General features: G+C 41.7%; 1 protein-coding gene across 3 annotated transcripts in view; it reads left to right on the plus strand.

The window, feature by feature from the left end:
* LOC117303743 (Golgi-specific brefeldin A-resistance guanine nucleotide exchange factor 1-like) overlaps window positions 1-18,452 on the plus strand; it is a 52,007-nt gene that overhangs the window by 24,555 nt on the left and 9,000 nt on the right. For all 3 annotated transcript variants that reach the window (XM_033788059.1, XM_033788061.1, XM_033788062.1), the window contains 17 exons: window positions 2,210-2,294; window positions 3,445-3,580; window positions 4,679-4,870; window positions 5,631-5,732; window positions 6,154-6,511; window positions 8,650-8,774; window positions 9,659-9,861; window positions 10,483-10,606; window positions 11,424-11,549; window positions 12,467-12,549; window positions 13,268-13,504; window positions 14,126-14,225; window positions 14,761-15,002; window positions 15,780-15,903; window positions 16,384-16,571; window positions 17,558-17,711; window positions 18,134-18,365. In XM_033788059.1, the coding sequence (XP_033643950.1) occupies window positions 2,210-2,294; window positions 3,445-3,580; window positions 4,679-4,870; window positions 5,631-5,732; window positions 6,154-6,511; window positions 8,650-8,774; window positions 9,659-9,861; window positions 10,483-10,606; window positions 11,424-11,549; window positions 12,467-12,549; window positions 13,268-13,504; window positions 14,126-14,225; window positions 14,761-15,002; window positions 15,780-15,903; window positions 16,384-16,571; window positions 17,558-17,711; window positions 18,134-18,365 (2,811 nt within the window). The remainder of the gene's footprint in view (window positions 1-2,209; window positions 2,295-3,444; window positions 3,581-4,678; window positions 4,871-5,630; window positions 5,733-6,153; window positions 6,512-8,649; window positions 8,775-9,658; window positions 9,862-10,482; window positions 10,607-11,423; window positions 11,550-12,466; window positions 12,550-13,267; window positions 13,505-14,125; window positions 14,226-14,760; window positions 15,003-15,779; window positions 15,904-16,383; window positions 16,572-17,557; window positions 17,712-18,133; window positions 18,366-18,452) is intronic.

An 18,452-nucleotide genomic window follows, 5' to 3' on the forward strand; every position in this document is an offset into this window, starting at 1 on the left:
GAGCTAACGTGTCACAGTAACCTCATTCCTCATGTATCCACTATTATTGTGCCCACGCTGGCTGTACATGTACTTCATCGAAGCTTGGCAAAAAAGTACGAAATAATGGCGACAAAAAGAGGAGACCTTCTGAACAAAAACACCTTCAACTGAGTGGCCTGTGAGGTCTAAGCTAGACAGTTTCCATGTTTTCCTACCAGTAATTGTAGCGCCGATGTCCAGACAATGCCCAAAATACGGACAGGTATTTTTTGCCCAAAATCCGGACACGTTTTTTTTTTTTTTTTTTTTTTTTTTTTTCTCTCTCCCAATAGCTTGTTGTTGCGTTTCTGATCATTAAAACAAAAACATTTAAGTAAAGCCACCCTTTTTTATGTTACATTTAAGTAAGGCCACTCTTTTTTATGTTACATTTATTTGAAACATAGTCAGAAGATGAGGGAAATCAGGGTTTTTTTCAATTTTTTTTTCACTGGCCACTATAAACATTTGTAGTTGTTCTGTTGATGCATACAGGTAATTGTTATTTCACAACAATGCCTGAAAATGAGCTAATTAGCATTGTAGAGAGTAATAGAAAGATCGGTTTAGGGAGCCCAAGCTGCGCTCGCCCTTAAAATTCAATGTTGGCATCTCTGGACTCACAACTTTTGCCCAGCACTCTGAGCGAAATACAATGTGCCAACAGATTTCAAAATGTTGTCCACTGTGCATTGATCTGAGCATGGAGAAAGGAAGAGAAGGAGCTCGAACGAAGGGACTTCAAAAGTCGAACCCATCCTTTAACGACACCTCGTAATCACCCACATACCTTATACAGACAATGGGGGACCTGGCGTATGTGAGTTTACGCGTGCACACTTGGTTCTTCACTCAACTATGGTGTCGTATGTCGTATGGATATAATACAGAAAAAACAGTTTTTTGAGACCTGATAAAAATTGTGTACTTTTTTGCTCACCAAATCGAAAAACACAATTGAATATCAACCACCCTCGTGTGCTAATACCCAAATTTTGAACCACCGCTAGTGACCGAAAAGTCACAAAAAATGTAAAAATATGCCATGATTTTCCGGGAAACACTGTAAACGGTAAATGAAAATGGTATATTCACAATTCTTGTCTCCAATGATTCAACTTTACACGAGAACAACGGCGCAGTCTGGCGGTGCCACACCTTCTGTACAAAGAGATCTAATCCTGCTCGTTAATCGGCCGTCCAGCTGGAGGTCTCCTATCTTTTTCCACTGGTCAGACTTGGGCATTGTCAGGGTATTCTTTTGATACTCTGCGGTTTTAATAATAATATTAATAATACTTGTAATGCGCACGTATCCACCCTGCTGGGTGTTCAAGGCGCAGTAAAACCAACAACAAACAAAACAAAAAAAAACAAAAACAAAACAAAGAAAAACAGACACAACAAAAATTAGTCCTTGAAAACCTGTGACATAAGATAAGTTTTGAAAAGAAATTTGAATGTTGTGGTACAAAGACAAGTTCTAAGATTAAGTGGTAGAGAGTTCCAGATGCGTGGCGCAGCTGAAGAAAAAGACCTGTCTCCCCATGAGTGTTGAGACTTGGGTTCAATGAGAAGAAGCATGGAACTTGATCGAAGATTTCTTGATGGAGTGTAAACTTGGAGAAGTTCAGAAATATAGAGGGGAGCCTTGCCATTAAGTAATTTTGCGGGTCGTTCGAGCTCCTTCTCTTCCTTCCTCCATGATCTGAGACACGGCTTATTATAAGGAGTATCAAATGTCACAGAGAGAGAACATAGTCAAAAGGCCATTCAACATTGCATGGCCCATAACACAAACAGTTTGGAAACTTGGCCTCACATCAGCAATATAGGCCCATACTTAATAATTCTATTGAACGGCTCACCCTTGGTAGACTTCAAAAAATTTGATGTATTGTCCACCACTAAAATTGGTCTAGCTACACTTCGCGTTCTTGATTTGTTTTCCCCGTATGCCATCTCTACACAAAAGAGATATTTAGATGATTCTACTACCAACTATAAATAAACTTCCTGTCCACTATTCTTAGGTTTACGATTGGAAACCCGTGCTTCCGTCATGTACAATGCGTACAAATTCAAATAATTTAGGGTTGAGCTACTCTCCGATATTTCTGACAAACGACTCATTTAGCTTGATGGTATCACAAATGAAACTGTTGACTTTGTCCTCTGCTTATTTCAGGTACCGGACCCATCATTCCTTATGGTCTACCCTGCGTCAGGGAACTCATGAGATTTCTCATCTCTCTAATAAATCCGTATGATAGGTAAGAATCTTGCATTGGTCTATGTAGGAGTATTTTCTGCCATCGATTTCACCAAACTTTTCTTAACTTAGGATTAGTCTTAGGACTTAGGACGGGTTCAGTTTCGTATCCAAATACGTAGGACGCATTGAACCCATCCTAAGTTAGGATTAGTTACTCGTCCTAACTCGAGTTAGGATTAATCCTAGCGTTTCGTGAAATCGACTGCAAACATCTTTGGTAATTGTCAAAGACGAGTCTTCTCCCTTGGTGTATCTCAAAACATGCATAAAATAACAAACCTGTGAGAATTTTGACTCAATTGGTCTTCAAAGTTGCGAGTGAATGATGGAAGAAAAAAAAACCTTGTCCCACAAAGTTGTGTGCTTACAGATGCCTTGAATTTGAGACATCTCGAGCTGAGGGCTCGAATTCAATTCGCATATTTTAGTGGGCAATTGACTTCTTTCTCAAAAACTACGTTACTTTAGGTGGAGCCGTTTCTCACATTGTTTTATTCTATCAACAACTCTCTATTGCTTTTAACCAAGGAAGTGTTTATGCTAACAATTATTTTGAGTAATTACCAATAGTGTCCAGTGACTTTAAAGGGAGGATCATGATTGGTGAATATGCCAACAATTAATGACCGTGAAACTTACTTGTATTAGAAAGCACTGCAGCTGTTGATATTTTGAGAAAGGATTGCTTGTTGGCTTGGAAATTTTGTTTTGACCCTAAAATTATTGAATCTGAGAATCGATTCCTTAATCGTTTCTTAGACTTCTGAGGGGTGGTGTCTGTCGTGAATGCTGCTGCAAGAGATGCAGTTTGTACCCGCTGTCACTTCGCTAAATATGGATCGGATTTGACGTTCTTGTAAAAAATACTGTCAAAGTTTGTTGCTGTTATCTCAGTTAGTAAAGACTGCATTCTGCTGAAAGTTTTCCATGTGATCTTTCATAGAAGTTTGCCTTTAGATAAGTATTGCGTTGACAAAAAAACAATCTATGACCCTTATTTTTAAAAAAATTTTGGGGAGGGGAATGAAAAATTACTTAAGATATTTTGTATCCAATGATTGAATTCAAAATGTCAAGTTAAAATATATCTGAGGGTAAACATTTACTGCAAAAAAGTTAAGTTTCAAGTTTGTTTTTTGTTTGTGCAGGCATAACACAGAACTTATGATGCACATGGGTCTGAACCTCTTGACGGTTGCCTTGGAAACGGGATGCGATCACGCCGCCCACTTCTCGTCGCTTCTCAGTCTCATCAGAGACGACATGTGCAAGAACCTCTTGGCAGTAAGTTCAATTGAAGAAGTTTGGATTAATTTAATTTCATACACTTATTTCATTTATTAATTTCACAAGTAAAAAAAAAAGCAAAGTACAAAAATAAGAACGATAAAGAAAATTTATGGCTAGCTTCACTTTGGTCCTCACGATCAATAGGAAAAATATAAGCTTATTGTAATTTTCCATTTTTTGTTCTTTTTCGGCTGAAGAGTTGCATGTCTGTAAACAGGGATGAGAAATTTCAAACTTTTATCTGAACGTTATTCTAAGGAACCTGCTCTCTGATCTTATTCTCTAGTGTTGAGGATACTGTTCCGAAAAAACTTCTGTGAAATGTAAACCCCAGGGGTTACCAAAAGGTGGAATTGCCATTATTTCAACAAACCTTCTCAAATTTGGATGCCAGTTTCAGACCTTTTTTGTCAGCAATGACTCTCACCACTGCTGTATAGACAAATCCAGGCGTGCAAGTCATGGGCGCTGCAATGGGCGCCCTGCGCAACTGCTGCGTTTTACTTGTGCCTAATTTTGTGCACAAAGACACGAGGAAAGCGTTTCCCTTTTCACATTTTATGGAAAATTAATGTATTTCTCGACAATCTATGCGATTTCCCTGACATGACTTCATGATATGACGATTCACTACATTCTTTATAATTTTTTGTTAAATTAAGCACAGAGTAAAGATACTGAAATTCTGACAAAATACTAATTTTAGTTACTATTTTATGCAGTTTCCGCGTCTTTTTCCCCAAACTCACAAGACAAGCACCGTTTTCAAGATGTTTTGATTTCTAGTTACTTGCAAATAGTTGTGGTCAGTGATCTTCATTAATATATCATGATGTCCTGTCAAGGAAATTGTGTAAGTGGTTGAGGGAAACATTTAATTTCCATAGAGAGTGAACAAGAACATGATTTCCTCATGTCTTTGTGCACAAAACTAAGCACATGTACACCGCAGCAGTGGCGCGCGGTGCTGAACACCTGTGCGCCTGGTGCGTGCCTGGATTTGTCTTTAGGAACCCAATATTATTATTATCGATACCCATATACTTCTTTGTTCAGGAGCTCTAGATGAGTCTTTCTGTTTTTTCTCAACAGCTTTTGCAAGCAGACAGGCTGTCTCTCTTCGCAGCGTCCCTCCGCGTCTGCTTCATGCTCTTCGAATCGTTGAGGACTCATCTGAAATTCCAACTTGAGATGTTTCTTCAGAAGCTGACAGAGATTATCATCTCGGAGTCGGTGAGGATTCCTTACGAGCAGCGAGAGATGGCACTGGATACCATCGTTCAGGTAAGAACTTAAGGTTAGGGTTAGGGTTGGGGTTGGGGTTGGGGTTGGGGTTGGGGTTGGGGTTGGGGTTGGGGTTGGGGTTGGGGTTGGGGTTGGGGTTGGGGTTGGGGTTGGGGTTGGGGTTGGGGTTGGGGTTGGGGTTGGGGTTGGGGTTGGGGTTAGGGTTAGGGTGTGTCAGTGAGGATTCCTTACGAGCAGCGAGAGATGGCACTGGATACCATCGTTCAGGTAAGAACTTAAGGTTAGGGTTGGGGTTGGGGTTGGGGTTGGGGTTGGGGTTGGGGTTGGGGTTTGGGTTGGGGTTGGGGTTGGGGTTGGGGTTGGGGTTGGGGTTGGGGTTAGGGTGTCAGTGAGGATTCCTTACGAGCAGCGAGAGATGGCACTGGATAACATCGTTCAGGTAAGAACTTTGGGTTAGGGTTAGGTTTGGGGTTGGGGTATGGGTTAGGGTGGGGTTAGGGTTGGGTTAGGGTTAGGGTTAGGGTGTGTCAGTGAGGATTCCTTACGAGTATCCAAAGATGGCACTGGATACCATCGTTCAGGTAAGGGTTAGGGTTGGGGTTGAGGTTAGGGTCGGGGTCAGGGTTAGGGTGATTTAATAAATCTATTTTAATCTAATCTGATCTAAACAAAAACTTTACAAAATCTGAACAGGATATTGGAAGATTTACATGTAGGCCTCATGCCAGCCAGAACTGCCTAGTTTGTATGTTACAGATCTCTTGTTTCATAATTTAATATTTTTATTTTTGTTTTACAGCTGTGGAGACTCCCATGCATGGTAACGGAACTCTACCTCAACTATGACTGTGACGTTTACTGTAGCAATCTCTTTGAAGATCTTACAAAGTTGTTATCTAAGGTAAGGTCATAATATATCATTAACCATCAGTCTATGTCTTACCTCGTGGCCGAGCAGTTTAGTTCACTGGACCAAAGCTCTGGTGGTGTCAGCTGCAGCATGTAGTTTGTGAGAAAGAGCTAATGTCTCACGCAAATATTAAAAGACTTAAGGCCTGAAGCCTTGTATTATGCATGTGAAAACAAACAATTTCCTGCAACAAGGGCGTTTTTTCTTTCATTATTCTCTTGCAACTTTGATGACCAATTGAGTCAAAATTTCCACAGATTTGGGATACACCAGGTGAGAATACTGGTTTCTGACAATATTACTGAAGGTGTCCAGTGCCTTTAAACTTGAAGTTTCTTGGTTGAATCCATCCTCAAGGGAAAGTGTTTTGTGAAGGAATTTACTTCAAGTTTTCTTGTTTTTCTGTCTTCAGAATGCCTTTCCCGTCTCCGGCTCGCTCTTCACCACCCATCTCCTCAGCCTAGATGCTCTCCTCGCCGTCGTCGATAGCATCGAGACCAACTGTCATCATCGAATCCTCAGCTCCATGGTTGCCAAGGCGTCGTCCGCCTCTGCCTCCGCCGCTGTAACAGACAGAGAGAAGTCTGACTCCGCCGTCACGATCCACGTGGAAGACGTCTCGGAGAAGAGCGACGATGGAGAGAAGGGGAAGGAGAAAGAAGGAGGAGAGGAGGCTGGGACCCAGGGAGGGGTTGGGGTTGTCCCGCCCACTACGGGGTACGCCATGGCCCAGATTATGTCGGCTAATCGGGATAAGGACATAGAGATTGGTAAGTCCAACTGAAAACTTTCTGTGAATAAAACGGCATCATGTAATAATACATCAGATCTAAGTACAGTTGGCTCTCATTATAAAGAGCATTGTTATAAAGAGGTTTTGCTTATACAGAGTATTGACCCCTTGCACGCACGACACACGCGGCGTGGAAATGCGCACTTCACTGAATAATGCACATTGACATTGCCCGACGAAACACAGTGCGGTTTCAGTGAAGGAAAGGGTACAACAGATGCCGCATATCTTCTCAAATCAGTATCGGAAGCCTACTACACTGCCAAAACTCCACTCCATCTGGTCTTTGTGGATTACAAAAAAGCCTTTGACTCACGTTAACCACGAGCTCATGTTTGCAAAACTTAGCGAACTCGGTGTTAAGGGTGATGTACTGAGACTCATTGAAGACCTGTACCTAAATGCAAATGGTCAACTCCGATGGAAGGGTCAACTCACACAGGTTTTTGACACCCCAGCTGGTGTGAGACAAGGCTGCCCACTCTCTCCAACACTTTTCAGCCTCTACACAGAATGCTTGATGAGGGAGTTGTACTTCCGTACAGCACATCTCAGAGCCCCCGATGTGAGTGGTCTCAACATCAAAGAGCTGAGATATGCTGACGATCTGGTCCTGATGGCTCTCTCCAGAAAGCATGCTGAGGACATGCTTGCCATTCTTGGAGATTTCTCAGAGGAGTATGGCCTTGTAATACATCCGGGTAAGACAGAGTACCTCGTCATCCAGAAGGTTTTAATAGATTCGACAATCACCTTTTGTGGAGCCATTATACCACGTGTCAGCAAGTTTCGCTATCTTGGCACAACAATAACTCACAATCTCAATGACAGCGCAGAAGTCCGGATAAGAATAGGGATCGGAAAGGCAGCACTTCGGAAGTGCAAATACTTGGCATCTTCGCGTGTTTCCCTTGACACAAAGTTACAGCTAGTACAGTCTTTGGTTATTGCCAAAGTGCTGTATAACTCCACCACACTCACCTTCAAAGCAGCTGACCTAAAGCGCTTCGATGCTTTTGGCCGAATGATTTGGCGAACCCTGCTGGGCATAAAGTGGTCAGACTTCATCACAAATGAAAGGCTGGCTGAACTGATTGGTGGACGGTGGTGTCTCACGAGTGATGAGGTCTTAGAGCGGAAGGGGAAATGGTGCGCTCATGTGATGAGACAGGGAGGCCTACCCAGCGCAGCTATAGATGGTCTGCCTACAGGCACAATCCGAGGCAGAGGCGGCCCTAAGCTGCGCTGGATAGACAATGTCACAAAGTGGAGTGGAAGAAGCGTCAAAGAACTGAGACGAGAAGCGATTGAAAGACACCAGGTGATGGCGGCAACTCCAGGAGTGCGCCACCATTACAACCTGAGGACGAGGCGGCCACGGACGCAAGTCTATGCCGAATGATGATGATGATGACATTGCCCACCAGTATGGCGCATCCAATATTATTTTGATGATGATGTCAGGTGAATTGGGTCAATATTCTGAAGTTCTGAATCTCATTTCTGATTTGTGTTTTTCTTTGTTTTCCTGTCCTCTTATAACAACATTCCTGTTATGTATAAAGGAAATTTTGCCAGTGCCAGGGACCTTGTTTTAATGAGAGTCACTGTATTTGTATAGCGTTCTTACACAGAAAAGGTACCACAACGCTTTACAACAATAATGTTACCACAATCAACAATTACTTATAGACCCATTGCATTTGATGTCACACTCTCAAAAAGGAGGCAGACCATTGGACAATAGCTGTTCTCTGTGCATAAAAACGTGTGCGTGACCTCAGCAAGGGGGAGCTATTGATTTTATACACAATACAGAACGCGCCTCCGAACAATGCGCGTAATTTTGGGTGTCAGCTCTCTTTCGTGCATGTTTGTATACGATTTAGGCACCCAAAATGACACCCGGGATAGGCACATGTGAGTAAGCTGCGCGTATTGCAAGGGGTCTCTACTGAAAAATTGCCATGGATCACACCCAAGTTTACAATGCAACATGTGAAGCGGTAACAGAGCGACCACCTTAAGAGGATGTGACTTTTCTTATTTCAAGTATCAAGTAACAAAACCACAGTAGAAACTGACCATGTAATATTTTTGTTTTTCTTCTCTCAGTCAAAAGTTTAAAGATGTCGGACGATCACATTGAAGGTAGTCCCAATCGAAGGATCAGTCGCTTCACTCCGTCGGCAAACTTACCCTCGTTGGAACAGCTCATGAAGATCAAGCAGAAGAAAAAGGTAGCATGAGGGAACCTTCCATTGTTACATTTTGTATCAAATGATTGTATTGCATTTAAAACTATGTTGAAAACTCACTTGTTCAAATATTTACTGGTAGTTACCCCATTCTGCAGCTTGTCATTTTCTGTTTATTAAGTTTATTTCTCATGTTTATTTCTGCTTTTGTTATGCTTCTTTTTGTTTTTGCATGTTGTTCTTTGTTTTTGGTGCTGTTGCCCTGGTTTACTATAGTCTTCACCAGGACACCAACACATGCCCTTAGAAACGTAGTATTAAGCGCGTTATAAATTTGTATTATTATTATTTTATTATTATTATCATTGACCCTGTTGACAGATTGTCTAGCTGTGATATACATGTATGGAAATAAATAAATAAACAAACAAGCAAACAAACAAACAAACAAACAAACAAACAGACAACTGAAATACAGGTACATGCTTGGCGCCAAAGATCATTTCTGTAGGGGCACACTGCAATCCAGCGGAACCCAAGAACGTTCTGCTGGACACAGTCATGATGTTCTTTCTACTTTAGTACGTTTCTGATTTGTTTTCCCTTGGAAAAAGTCAGACAAATTGTTATTAATAAGGCCTGAAAAGTCTATTACAGCCTACATGTACACCATGTCAATGGAGTTGAGCTACATAAGAGTCAATCTTATTATTATTGTGGGATTTGAGGCATTGTATGGTGAGGTATCATTGTATATTTGGTCTCCCAAATTCCCAAAAAATCTACTCCATGGCAGTAGAATAGCAAGACAAGTCTTAAAGTACATAATCTGCACAGCAAGTAGATAAACATGTACACATGGTGTTTCCGCAAACCAAATATACATTATTGTTATTATTATTATTTTCTCTCGTTGCATTTCAAAGTTGATTCATGCAGGCACGGAGCAGTTTAATATAAAGCCATCTAAAGGGATAGCCTTCCTCCTTGAGCAAGGCATCCTCCATACTCCTCTCAATCCTCACGAGGTTGCAGTCTTCTTGAAGGAGAACCCAAAATGTGATAAGAAGATGATCGGAGAATACCTCAGTAGCAGGAAAAACGAGACCGTTCTGGAAGCTTTCTTACGGTAGGTTCAAAGCTTTCCTGAGATTCAACATCTTGGTACATCAGAACATACAACGATGACTTGAGCAAGCTGGATGAAACGTTGAGACCAATTAAGAACTCACTCTGCGGTAGTGAAGTTTATAACGAGAATTCCTCTCGATCCACTAAAGCTGAAGAACATGTAGTAGTCCCGGCCGATTTCTACCTTACGCCCAGGTATAAAGCAGGACAGTTCTTTTCAGAACTGAGAAATCTCCCGAAATCCGAAAAATCTACTCCGTGGTAGTAGAATATAAAGCAAGACAAGTTCTCAAAGAACATAATCTTCCTGGCAAGTAGATACACACATAGTGCTATCACAAACCAAATGTGTATAACAAAAAAGTAACTACTTTTTTTATGGGAAATGTTTCCAACTCAAGTGAGGGACCTGTTTTGTTGCAGCGCTCCCTGTGTACGTTGTCAGCACATGCTGACAAGCGTTTTCCATAGCCTTTTAAAAGAATTTGTTTTGCAGTTGTCAATTTGCCAAGTTCCTTTGAGGGGAAGATCATGCGAACAAACAAGCAAACAAACACACAAACGAACACTCCAAGAAACAAATTTATAATTGATTGGTTTGTTTTTTGTTTGGCGGCAGGTTGTTTGTCTTTGAGGGTATTAGGATTGATGAAGCTTTGAGGATGTATCTGGAAGCATTCAGACTCCCAGGAGAGGCACCGGTTATTCAACATCTTATGGAACACTTCTCAGATTACTGGCATGTGAGTACTAAGGTGGAAATTATAGACCTTTATCAAGCTGTCACCATCTTGGTCATGTTCCCTGTTTCCATAACAGTAGTGACTGCTAACATTCATTGCGCAAACATGGCACCAGACTACTATTTCGTCCAGCCTCAGTTTGGTTACAATGAGTTTGAATGTAGTAAAATCAAGACGGCCACACCGTGAGAAAGGTCTATGGGGAAAGGGGATGGAGATGGGGGGCTATGGAGGGTGAAACTTGAGCATCTTTAGTCACTCTTATGGAACACTTCTCAGATTACTGGTATGTGAGTAACAAGATGGATCTTGAGGCAAGGGGGAAGGCGCTACGGAGGGTAAAGCTTGAGCATCTTAAGCCCATCAGCATCTTGTGAAAAACTCGGATCACAGGCATGTGAGAAACAAGATGGATCTGTAGGGAGGGGGATGGAGACCGGGGGAGGGAGATGGAGGAGGGTATAGCTTCAAGTTACATGTATCTTAAATCATTCAGCATATTATGGAACAGTTGGAAAGTAAAGAAGAATGGGGGGCAGGCCTGATACTTCATGGAGACAACAAAGGAGATTGCCTGCATGCACCCTGCTCATTGTCTTGGTGCCCTTGAAATGTTACAATAGAAATTTACAATTCCTTCATAGGGTGCCCTATAAAAAAGGAGAAAATGCCTTGGTGGCCATGCCATTTCAAAAACGAAGCATACAAGGCTGGGGGGGGGGGGGGGGGGGGGCTCATCTTGACCCCTTCTTATGTGTTAATGAGTTTCCAGATGTCTCCTAAACTGACCCATATTGCATTACTTTCTTCCCCCCAGACAAGCAACAACCTGCCCTTTGCAACTACAGATGCTGCGTTCACATTGGCTTATGCCGTCATCATGCTGAACGTTGACCAACACAACCACAATGCCAAGAAGCAGAATATCCCAATGAATGTGGATGTAAGTACATGTATATCCTCTGAGATGTCTTGAGATTATCTCCTTCAATCCGAAAATTATCTGTAGACAATGAGATATTATACAAATATTGACTGCTTCGAGTGCTATGGTTAAAACTATGACTCCCGAGGTGATCCCCGGGAGCGTTCTATTTTCCCGAGGCGAAGCCAAGGGAAAATAGAAAGCTCCGGGGATCACCGAGGGAGTCATAGTTTTAACCATTGCACGAGTAAAAGCAGTCAATATTTGTTTTATAACACCCCAACGGTTCTAAATACTGTACTATTATTATTAAGTTACAGACCTGAATGCTACAATCCACGGACGACGCGAATACAGATTGCAAAAACTGTTACTGTGCTGCATGTAGTGTCGTGCAATCCGAAATGGTTACCGACTATTAATTTATCATCCTCATACACTCAACGGACGTCTGGGTACTGCACGCCGTGTGCTAGTCTTCGGACTAGCGCACGGCAAACCGACGCACTATCACACAGCAGTCGTCTAGCAAAACTAAGACATGTCATGTGACGCGCTCTAAACCAATGACAGGCAGAATACTTGTAAGGGGTGTTATAAAAAGCTTTATCACAGCCTGAAGAGCGTTTCAAAGCACTTCCAACATAGCTTTATTTCAAGACTAGTGTGAAAAAGAATTCAAAAAAGAAGTTTTGATTTCATGTAATGTTTATGTAGCGTTTTGTAAATGTACTTTTTACCATTTATTGCCTTTTAATATGTGAGTGTTGCTATTTTTGAGATGTTCTTTGACCCTTTCAGCTTCTGCTGCTGGTAATTTTGTTGTTTGCCAATAAAAAATGTTGTCTTCGTTAGAGTTGTTTTCTTGTTTGTGTTATACAATCTGTTAGACTTGCACAGTCTGTTGAGAATCTCTTCTTTGCTTCTTGTTGCAGCAATTTAAAAGGAATCTCTCTAAAGTTAACGGGGACGCTGATTTTGAAGCAGCCATGCTGGAGGAGATCTTCACAGCCATCAAGTAAGATCACATCCTCTTTTCTTCATAATCTTATAACAATCAAAGAAGGTTTTTTGGTCTCTACGAACTGTAAAAGGGGGTAACCCTGTTTCAGCCCCAGGAGTAGGTAGCAACGTGCCCCTGGTGGCAGTTGATTTTGGTTGATAGCCGAACTCAGTTCAGTGTAGCCCTCACCTTGAAGCGGCCATCTGGCCATGTGATGTTAGGCGACATCTCAAAGTTCCGATTGGAATTAGTGCAAAGAGTTATTAAACGATGTTCCGTTTAACCAATGAGGAAAATAAATGGAAGATGTACAACTCAACTCTTATCTCACTGATCACTTAAAACCCACAAATAAGAGCACCCAACTTTAGCTCTGGTGTCTGTTCAGCAGACAAAAAAAAAAGTTTGGTTGTGACTCTTGTGTCCCTGAGCAAAACACTTAACTATAATATTTTCTCTTCACCCATGGGTAAATGGGCACCTGTGAGGACAGAGAAGGTTCTTTTGATTGATTTTGCTCAGTAGCACATGTTTGTTGCACAGGCTGCACACTCCCCAGGGCGCTGAGATGGTTTAAGGAGTGAATTAAATTACCCAGTAACCAGGGGTAATGATGTTGGAGTGCTGTGAGAAGCCCTTCGGGTGTGAAAAGTGCAATATAAAACCGATTATTATTACTATTAGTATTGTTATTATTATTATAAACTTATACAAAATTTTGTGGAATTTGCAGGAGTGAAGAGATTGTGATGCCGGCGGAGCAGACCGGTCTGGTCAGAGAGAATTATCTCTGGCGTGTCTTACTGAAGCGAGGAGCGACTTCTGAGGGCACGTTCCTCCACGCCCAGTGCGGAGATCTAGATCGAGAGCTGTTCCTACTCGCCTGGGGGCCGACTGTCGCGGCGTTGTCATTTGTGTTCGATAAAGGAATGGATGAGACCATAGTGCAGAAAGCTATTGCTGGTTTCAGGTAGGGATATAGACTTGTTGAGACGTCGTTATAAACTTGTTTATTTATTTATTTATTTATTTCAACACAAACAGTACATACAGAGAAATAACACTATTAATAAGACTACAGAGCGCAAGCCATAAGATCACAAAAAAAACGCGAAAACAATCACCATCTAAAGGCGATTCGGTCTGTTGCGGCGGTAGTCTAACAGCTCACGATACTTTCTCGGGAAACTGCTCTCGCAAGATTACTGCTCTTGTGCGAGGCTATGGGCTTCCTGACAGCTGCACCATGTAATGGGATAGTTGTCACAATTTTGGTTGATTTTGGCGCTGTAGAAAGGTTGGTGATTGATTGATTTGAAAAGAACTGGTGTCTAACGGCTCAACGTTTCAATCAGTTTGCTCTGATCGTCTTCAGGGGAATGCTGGACTCTGTTGAAGACGATCAGAGCTGATCATACTGAATGAAACATTGAGACGTTAACCACCGGTTATTTTTAGAACCAACACTACTCAAAAGAGATTTTCATATGTGTTACCGCAAATCCTTCGGATAGTTACACTTCCACCATGTTAAGTTCAAATCTTACAAATTTGTTTATTTTTAGAGAGGTTTCCTTTTTTGTTGTTGCAGGAAATGTGCCATGATATCAGCTCACTATGGATTGACGGATGTGTTTGACAACTTGGTTATATCCCTCTGCAAATTCACAACGCTTCTCAATTCAATGGAGGTAAAGCTTCAAATTTTCCTATTTAGGTTTTTATTATTTGAGGATTTTTTATTTGAGGATTGGGGATAGTATACTTTTCGTTTTTGGAACTGTTCGAAATCCAACATAAAGGTAGATATAAACGACAAAACTATCTTGTGAACATTTCATTTCAAAAGATGATAGCGTTTCTTAGATATCGTCGAAAATCCTAGAGGTTATGTCCGCTTACATATAGGAAGATTAAACCATAATTGGAATAGACCATCTGAGAAATGAATCTGACAGTAATGCTTTTCAGATTCAACTGTGGGGCAAAAATTATATCTTTTTCCACATCCACATTGCTTCGTAGTCAAATGATTCTCAAAATGCTTTATACTATTGAAAGCTGCTGTATCCTGGAAAGATATCGGCAACATAGAGACCGCCAACATAGGGGTAGATAGATCAGTTGGTAGCCCACCAGCACCTCAATCCGGCGGTCGTTGGTTCAAATCATGCTCTAGTAATTTTTCCTTCCTCAACCCCAAATGTTTTTGTTTCTGTTAACCAGACCCCTGAGAGTCTCCCGATCGTCTTCGGAGCCAACACCAAAGCCCACCTAGCGGCCAAGACAGTCTTCGGCCTCGCTCATCGGCACGGAGACATCCTAGCAGAAGGATGGAAGAATCTACTCGATTGTATGCTGCAGCTGTACCGCGCTAAGCTCCTTCCCATTGAGATGATCGAGGTGCAAGACTTTGTCGATCCCAGCGGAAGGGTGTCTCTCATCCGGGAAGAGATGCCAGCAGTCAAGTAAGTCATCTTAAGGGGTTTGGGTACATTTTGTACGACACAAAAGACAAATCTGCACACATTTACATTAAACTTACATGGTTTCAAGGTAAATTACTTGCTGAGGTGCTGTACTTTTTGAGAAATGAGTAAAACAATGTCTTGGAAAATATTTTAGTATGTACAACATATTTACCATTACTGGTATTTACGCGCCTCTCCTGAAAACATCCCTCTTTCATTTGTTTGTCTTCTCAAAAACTTGACCACACTAAAGCTGAAACTTCTACAAGTAAAGTATATTACATACATGTTCATTCATAGTGAGTAGGGATTCATGTCTTGGCCAAAAAATTTGATCTACAAAGCCGCCGCAAAATTCTTATTGTTTTGTTTCTTTACAGTGATGTTTTTCTTATATAGGATTTGAGGCATTGCATGGTATGGTATCAATATGTATTTGGTTTGGGGTAACACCATGTGTGTATCTACTTGCCAGGTGGAGTTTGTTCTTGGTGAACTGTCTTTTTTTTATTCTACTACCGCAGAGTAGATTTATCAAGGTTTTTTCAGGAGACTTCTCAGTTCCGAAAAGAACTGTCCTGCTTTTTAACTACTTCCCTGGGCGGAAGGTATAGAAAATTGGCTGGGACTGCTACTTTAGCTTATAGGATCGTAATTACTACCGCGAAGTCAGTTCTTGAATTGGTCTCAATGTTTCAACCACCTTGCTCTAGTCATCGTCAGGAGACTGATGTTTTTCTTCCTCTTTGTCTCTCTCTTTTGTCTCGTGCTCAGGTCCGATTCGTCTTTACTCGGCTCGTTCTACTCCTACTTTACACTGAACACTGAGACGTCAACGCAGAAAGGACCAACAAGTGAAGACAAGGAAGTCATCGAGCAAGCACGAAGCTGCATCGAGGTATAAAGAAACAACTCCTTTTCTTTTGATTTCATTTCATTCATTCATTTACAGGCAAAAAAGGTGCATGAACACCATAAAACAAAGAAGGCAGAAAAAAACAAAGCAACTTTGGTACAAGAAAGCATTTAAAAAGTTCACACACAAATATAAACTGAGAAAATAGAATTAGCTGTTGCAAACAACTTACCAACCAAATGGGCCGAGGGTATAAATGCAAAAAATAGTTAATGGCCTGACGTTTCGAGCCTAGCAGAGTCTTTCTTGAAGGAGAAACTATAACATTAAAAACCAACAGATACAAAACTCACTACACATTACCATAGGCTTTCTTAAAAAGAAAAGTTTTGAGATGTGATTTAAAAAGACTTTGTGAATGCAGTTTACAAATGTTTGGTGGCAAGTTGTTCCATAGATTTGGTGCTGCTGAATAAACGAACACTCTTTATCATCGTCCACCATCGTTATTGTCGTTTTCAGGATTGTCATCCAGAACATTTGATCACCGAGAGTAAATTCCTGAGAGAAGAGTCTTTACAAGAGTTGATGAAGTCCTTGACGTTTGCCTCCCAAGGGCCTGAAGCGACAGACTCCCTTGGAGTTCCTTACGAGGAGGAGGCGGCTGTCTTTAACTTAGAGCTCCTTATCAGAGTTGTCTTAGAAAACAGGTAAGAGATGTCAAAGGCACTAGACATGCTTTGTTTTGGCCTTGGCGACATGTGAAATATACTACTTGACTAGTTGTGCCTCAAATAATCGTCACTTTGACAGTAGTCGCGACTAATTTTAGTTCCCAAAATGCATGCCGTAGGCACGATATAGTAAAATTCATGCTGAAAGAATTAATTGAACGATCGTGTCACTGATGTCTGATTGTGTTTCGTAAGTAAAGTATGATTGTCGTGAACAGTCCTGAGCGACACATTAAGCCTTTTTGAGGTACATGTATGGCGGACGTGATAGGAGTGTACTGTTTGGTTTTGGTGTATACACACAAATAGTGTTGTAGCATTGTGTCTGCCATGTTTCAAAAGGCCTTATTGGGTGAGCATGAGCAACCAAGAGAACCCTGGGTTAGAGTTGCATTTACTGCTGTGTGCCTTAACCAATCGGGAAGGCAGTGAACATGGTACTTAGATCACAGCCAGCTTTGTAGGCTGCTGGATGCCACATGGACAGTTTGAGAGGGTTGCCACATGTCTACGCTTTCCAGGAAATGGGAACTTGTATTTTTCTGTGGGGATTATATTTTCTTACACGTTATGTAATCACTGGGAGGGGAACTACACATGGGAATAAGGAAAACGAATCATAGTTATTTATCTTGATTTGGGGGATTGAACAAAGAAAAATTGACTAGAGTGGGATTTGAACCAACGACTTCCAGATTAACGTGCTGGTGCTCTACCAACTTAGCTGTCTAGCCCTATGTTGGTGGTCAAAATCTTTGTTCGGGGTGCCAGTCAGAAGCCATACAACCGTCAACTGCAGTGTAGCCAGGGATCACACCCAAATTACGATACAACCTGGGAAGCAGCAGCTAGGGGATCACCTTAAGGGGATGCGACTTTTTGTTTCAGATATCCATATAAACTACAAGGGAAACTGACTGGGTAAGTTTTTAAATGATATTTAACTTGTGTGTCTTTTCTAGGGATCGTGTGGGTACGTTATGGCAAGGAATCTGTGACCATCTTTACAGTCTTATTGTCTCTACCTCGGAGTACAGTCAGCTGGTTGAGAGAGCAGTGGTGGGTCTCCTCAGGCTAGCCATTCGTCTTCTAAGAAAAGATGACATCGCTACTCAGGTAGGTTATAATAATAATAATATCACTATTAATGTTATAGAACGTAGGCGCCCGGATGTCGTAGTCTTAGACAAAGAAGATGTGTCATCTCATTGACATAGCTGTGCCGGGAGATTTAAGGGTAGCTTAGAAGGAGATGGACAAGATCCAAAAGTACCAAGACCTGGACAGCGAACTTTGTAAGATTTGGCAGGCGAAAGTGAAAGTAGTTCCTGTGGTGGTTGGAGTGCTTGGCACCTTTCCGAAAGCACTGGGGAAACATCTTGACGAAATAGTGACAAATGTGAGAATAGATCTGTTCCAGAAGACGGCGCTTTTGGGAACAGCGCGGATCCTAAGAAAGACCCTCGAGATCTAAGGCTACGACACTTGCACTTTAGAGTGGTTTGTTACTATTATAATGTTTGTTTTTCTTTCAATAGGTGTTAACGTCACTGCGGATGTTACTCCTCATGAAGAAATCTGTCTTACAGCGAGTCTGTCGTCAGGTTGCGTACGGCCTCCACGAGTTGCTCCGCACCAACGCCGCCAACATCCACACCTCTCATGATTGGTATACGCTATTTACGCTGCTGGAGTGCGTCGGCGCAGGCGCGTCTCCGGCGGTTCACTTGAGGAGTTTGAAGAGAGAGGAGGAGAATAACCAAGATGCAGGTAAGATGTCAACGACATTTTTGTTTGTTTTTAAGGATATACCTCGAACAGTGAACTCTTCAAACATAAGAAACCAAATCTAATCTA

The sequence above is a fragment of the Asterias rubens genome, chromosome 20, assembly GCF_902459465.1.
Source record: "Asterias rubens chromosome 20, eAstRub1.3, whole genome shotgun sequence".
Lineage (NCBI taxonomy): Eukaryota > Metazoa > Echinodermata > Asteroidea > Forcipulatida > Asteriidae > Asterias > Asterias rubens.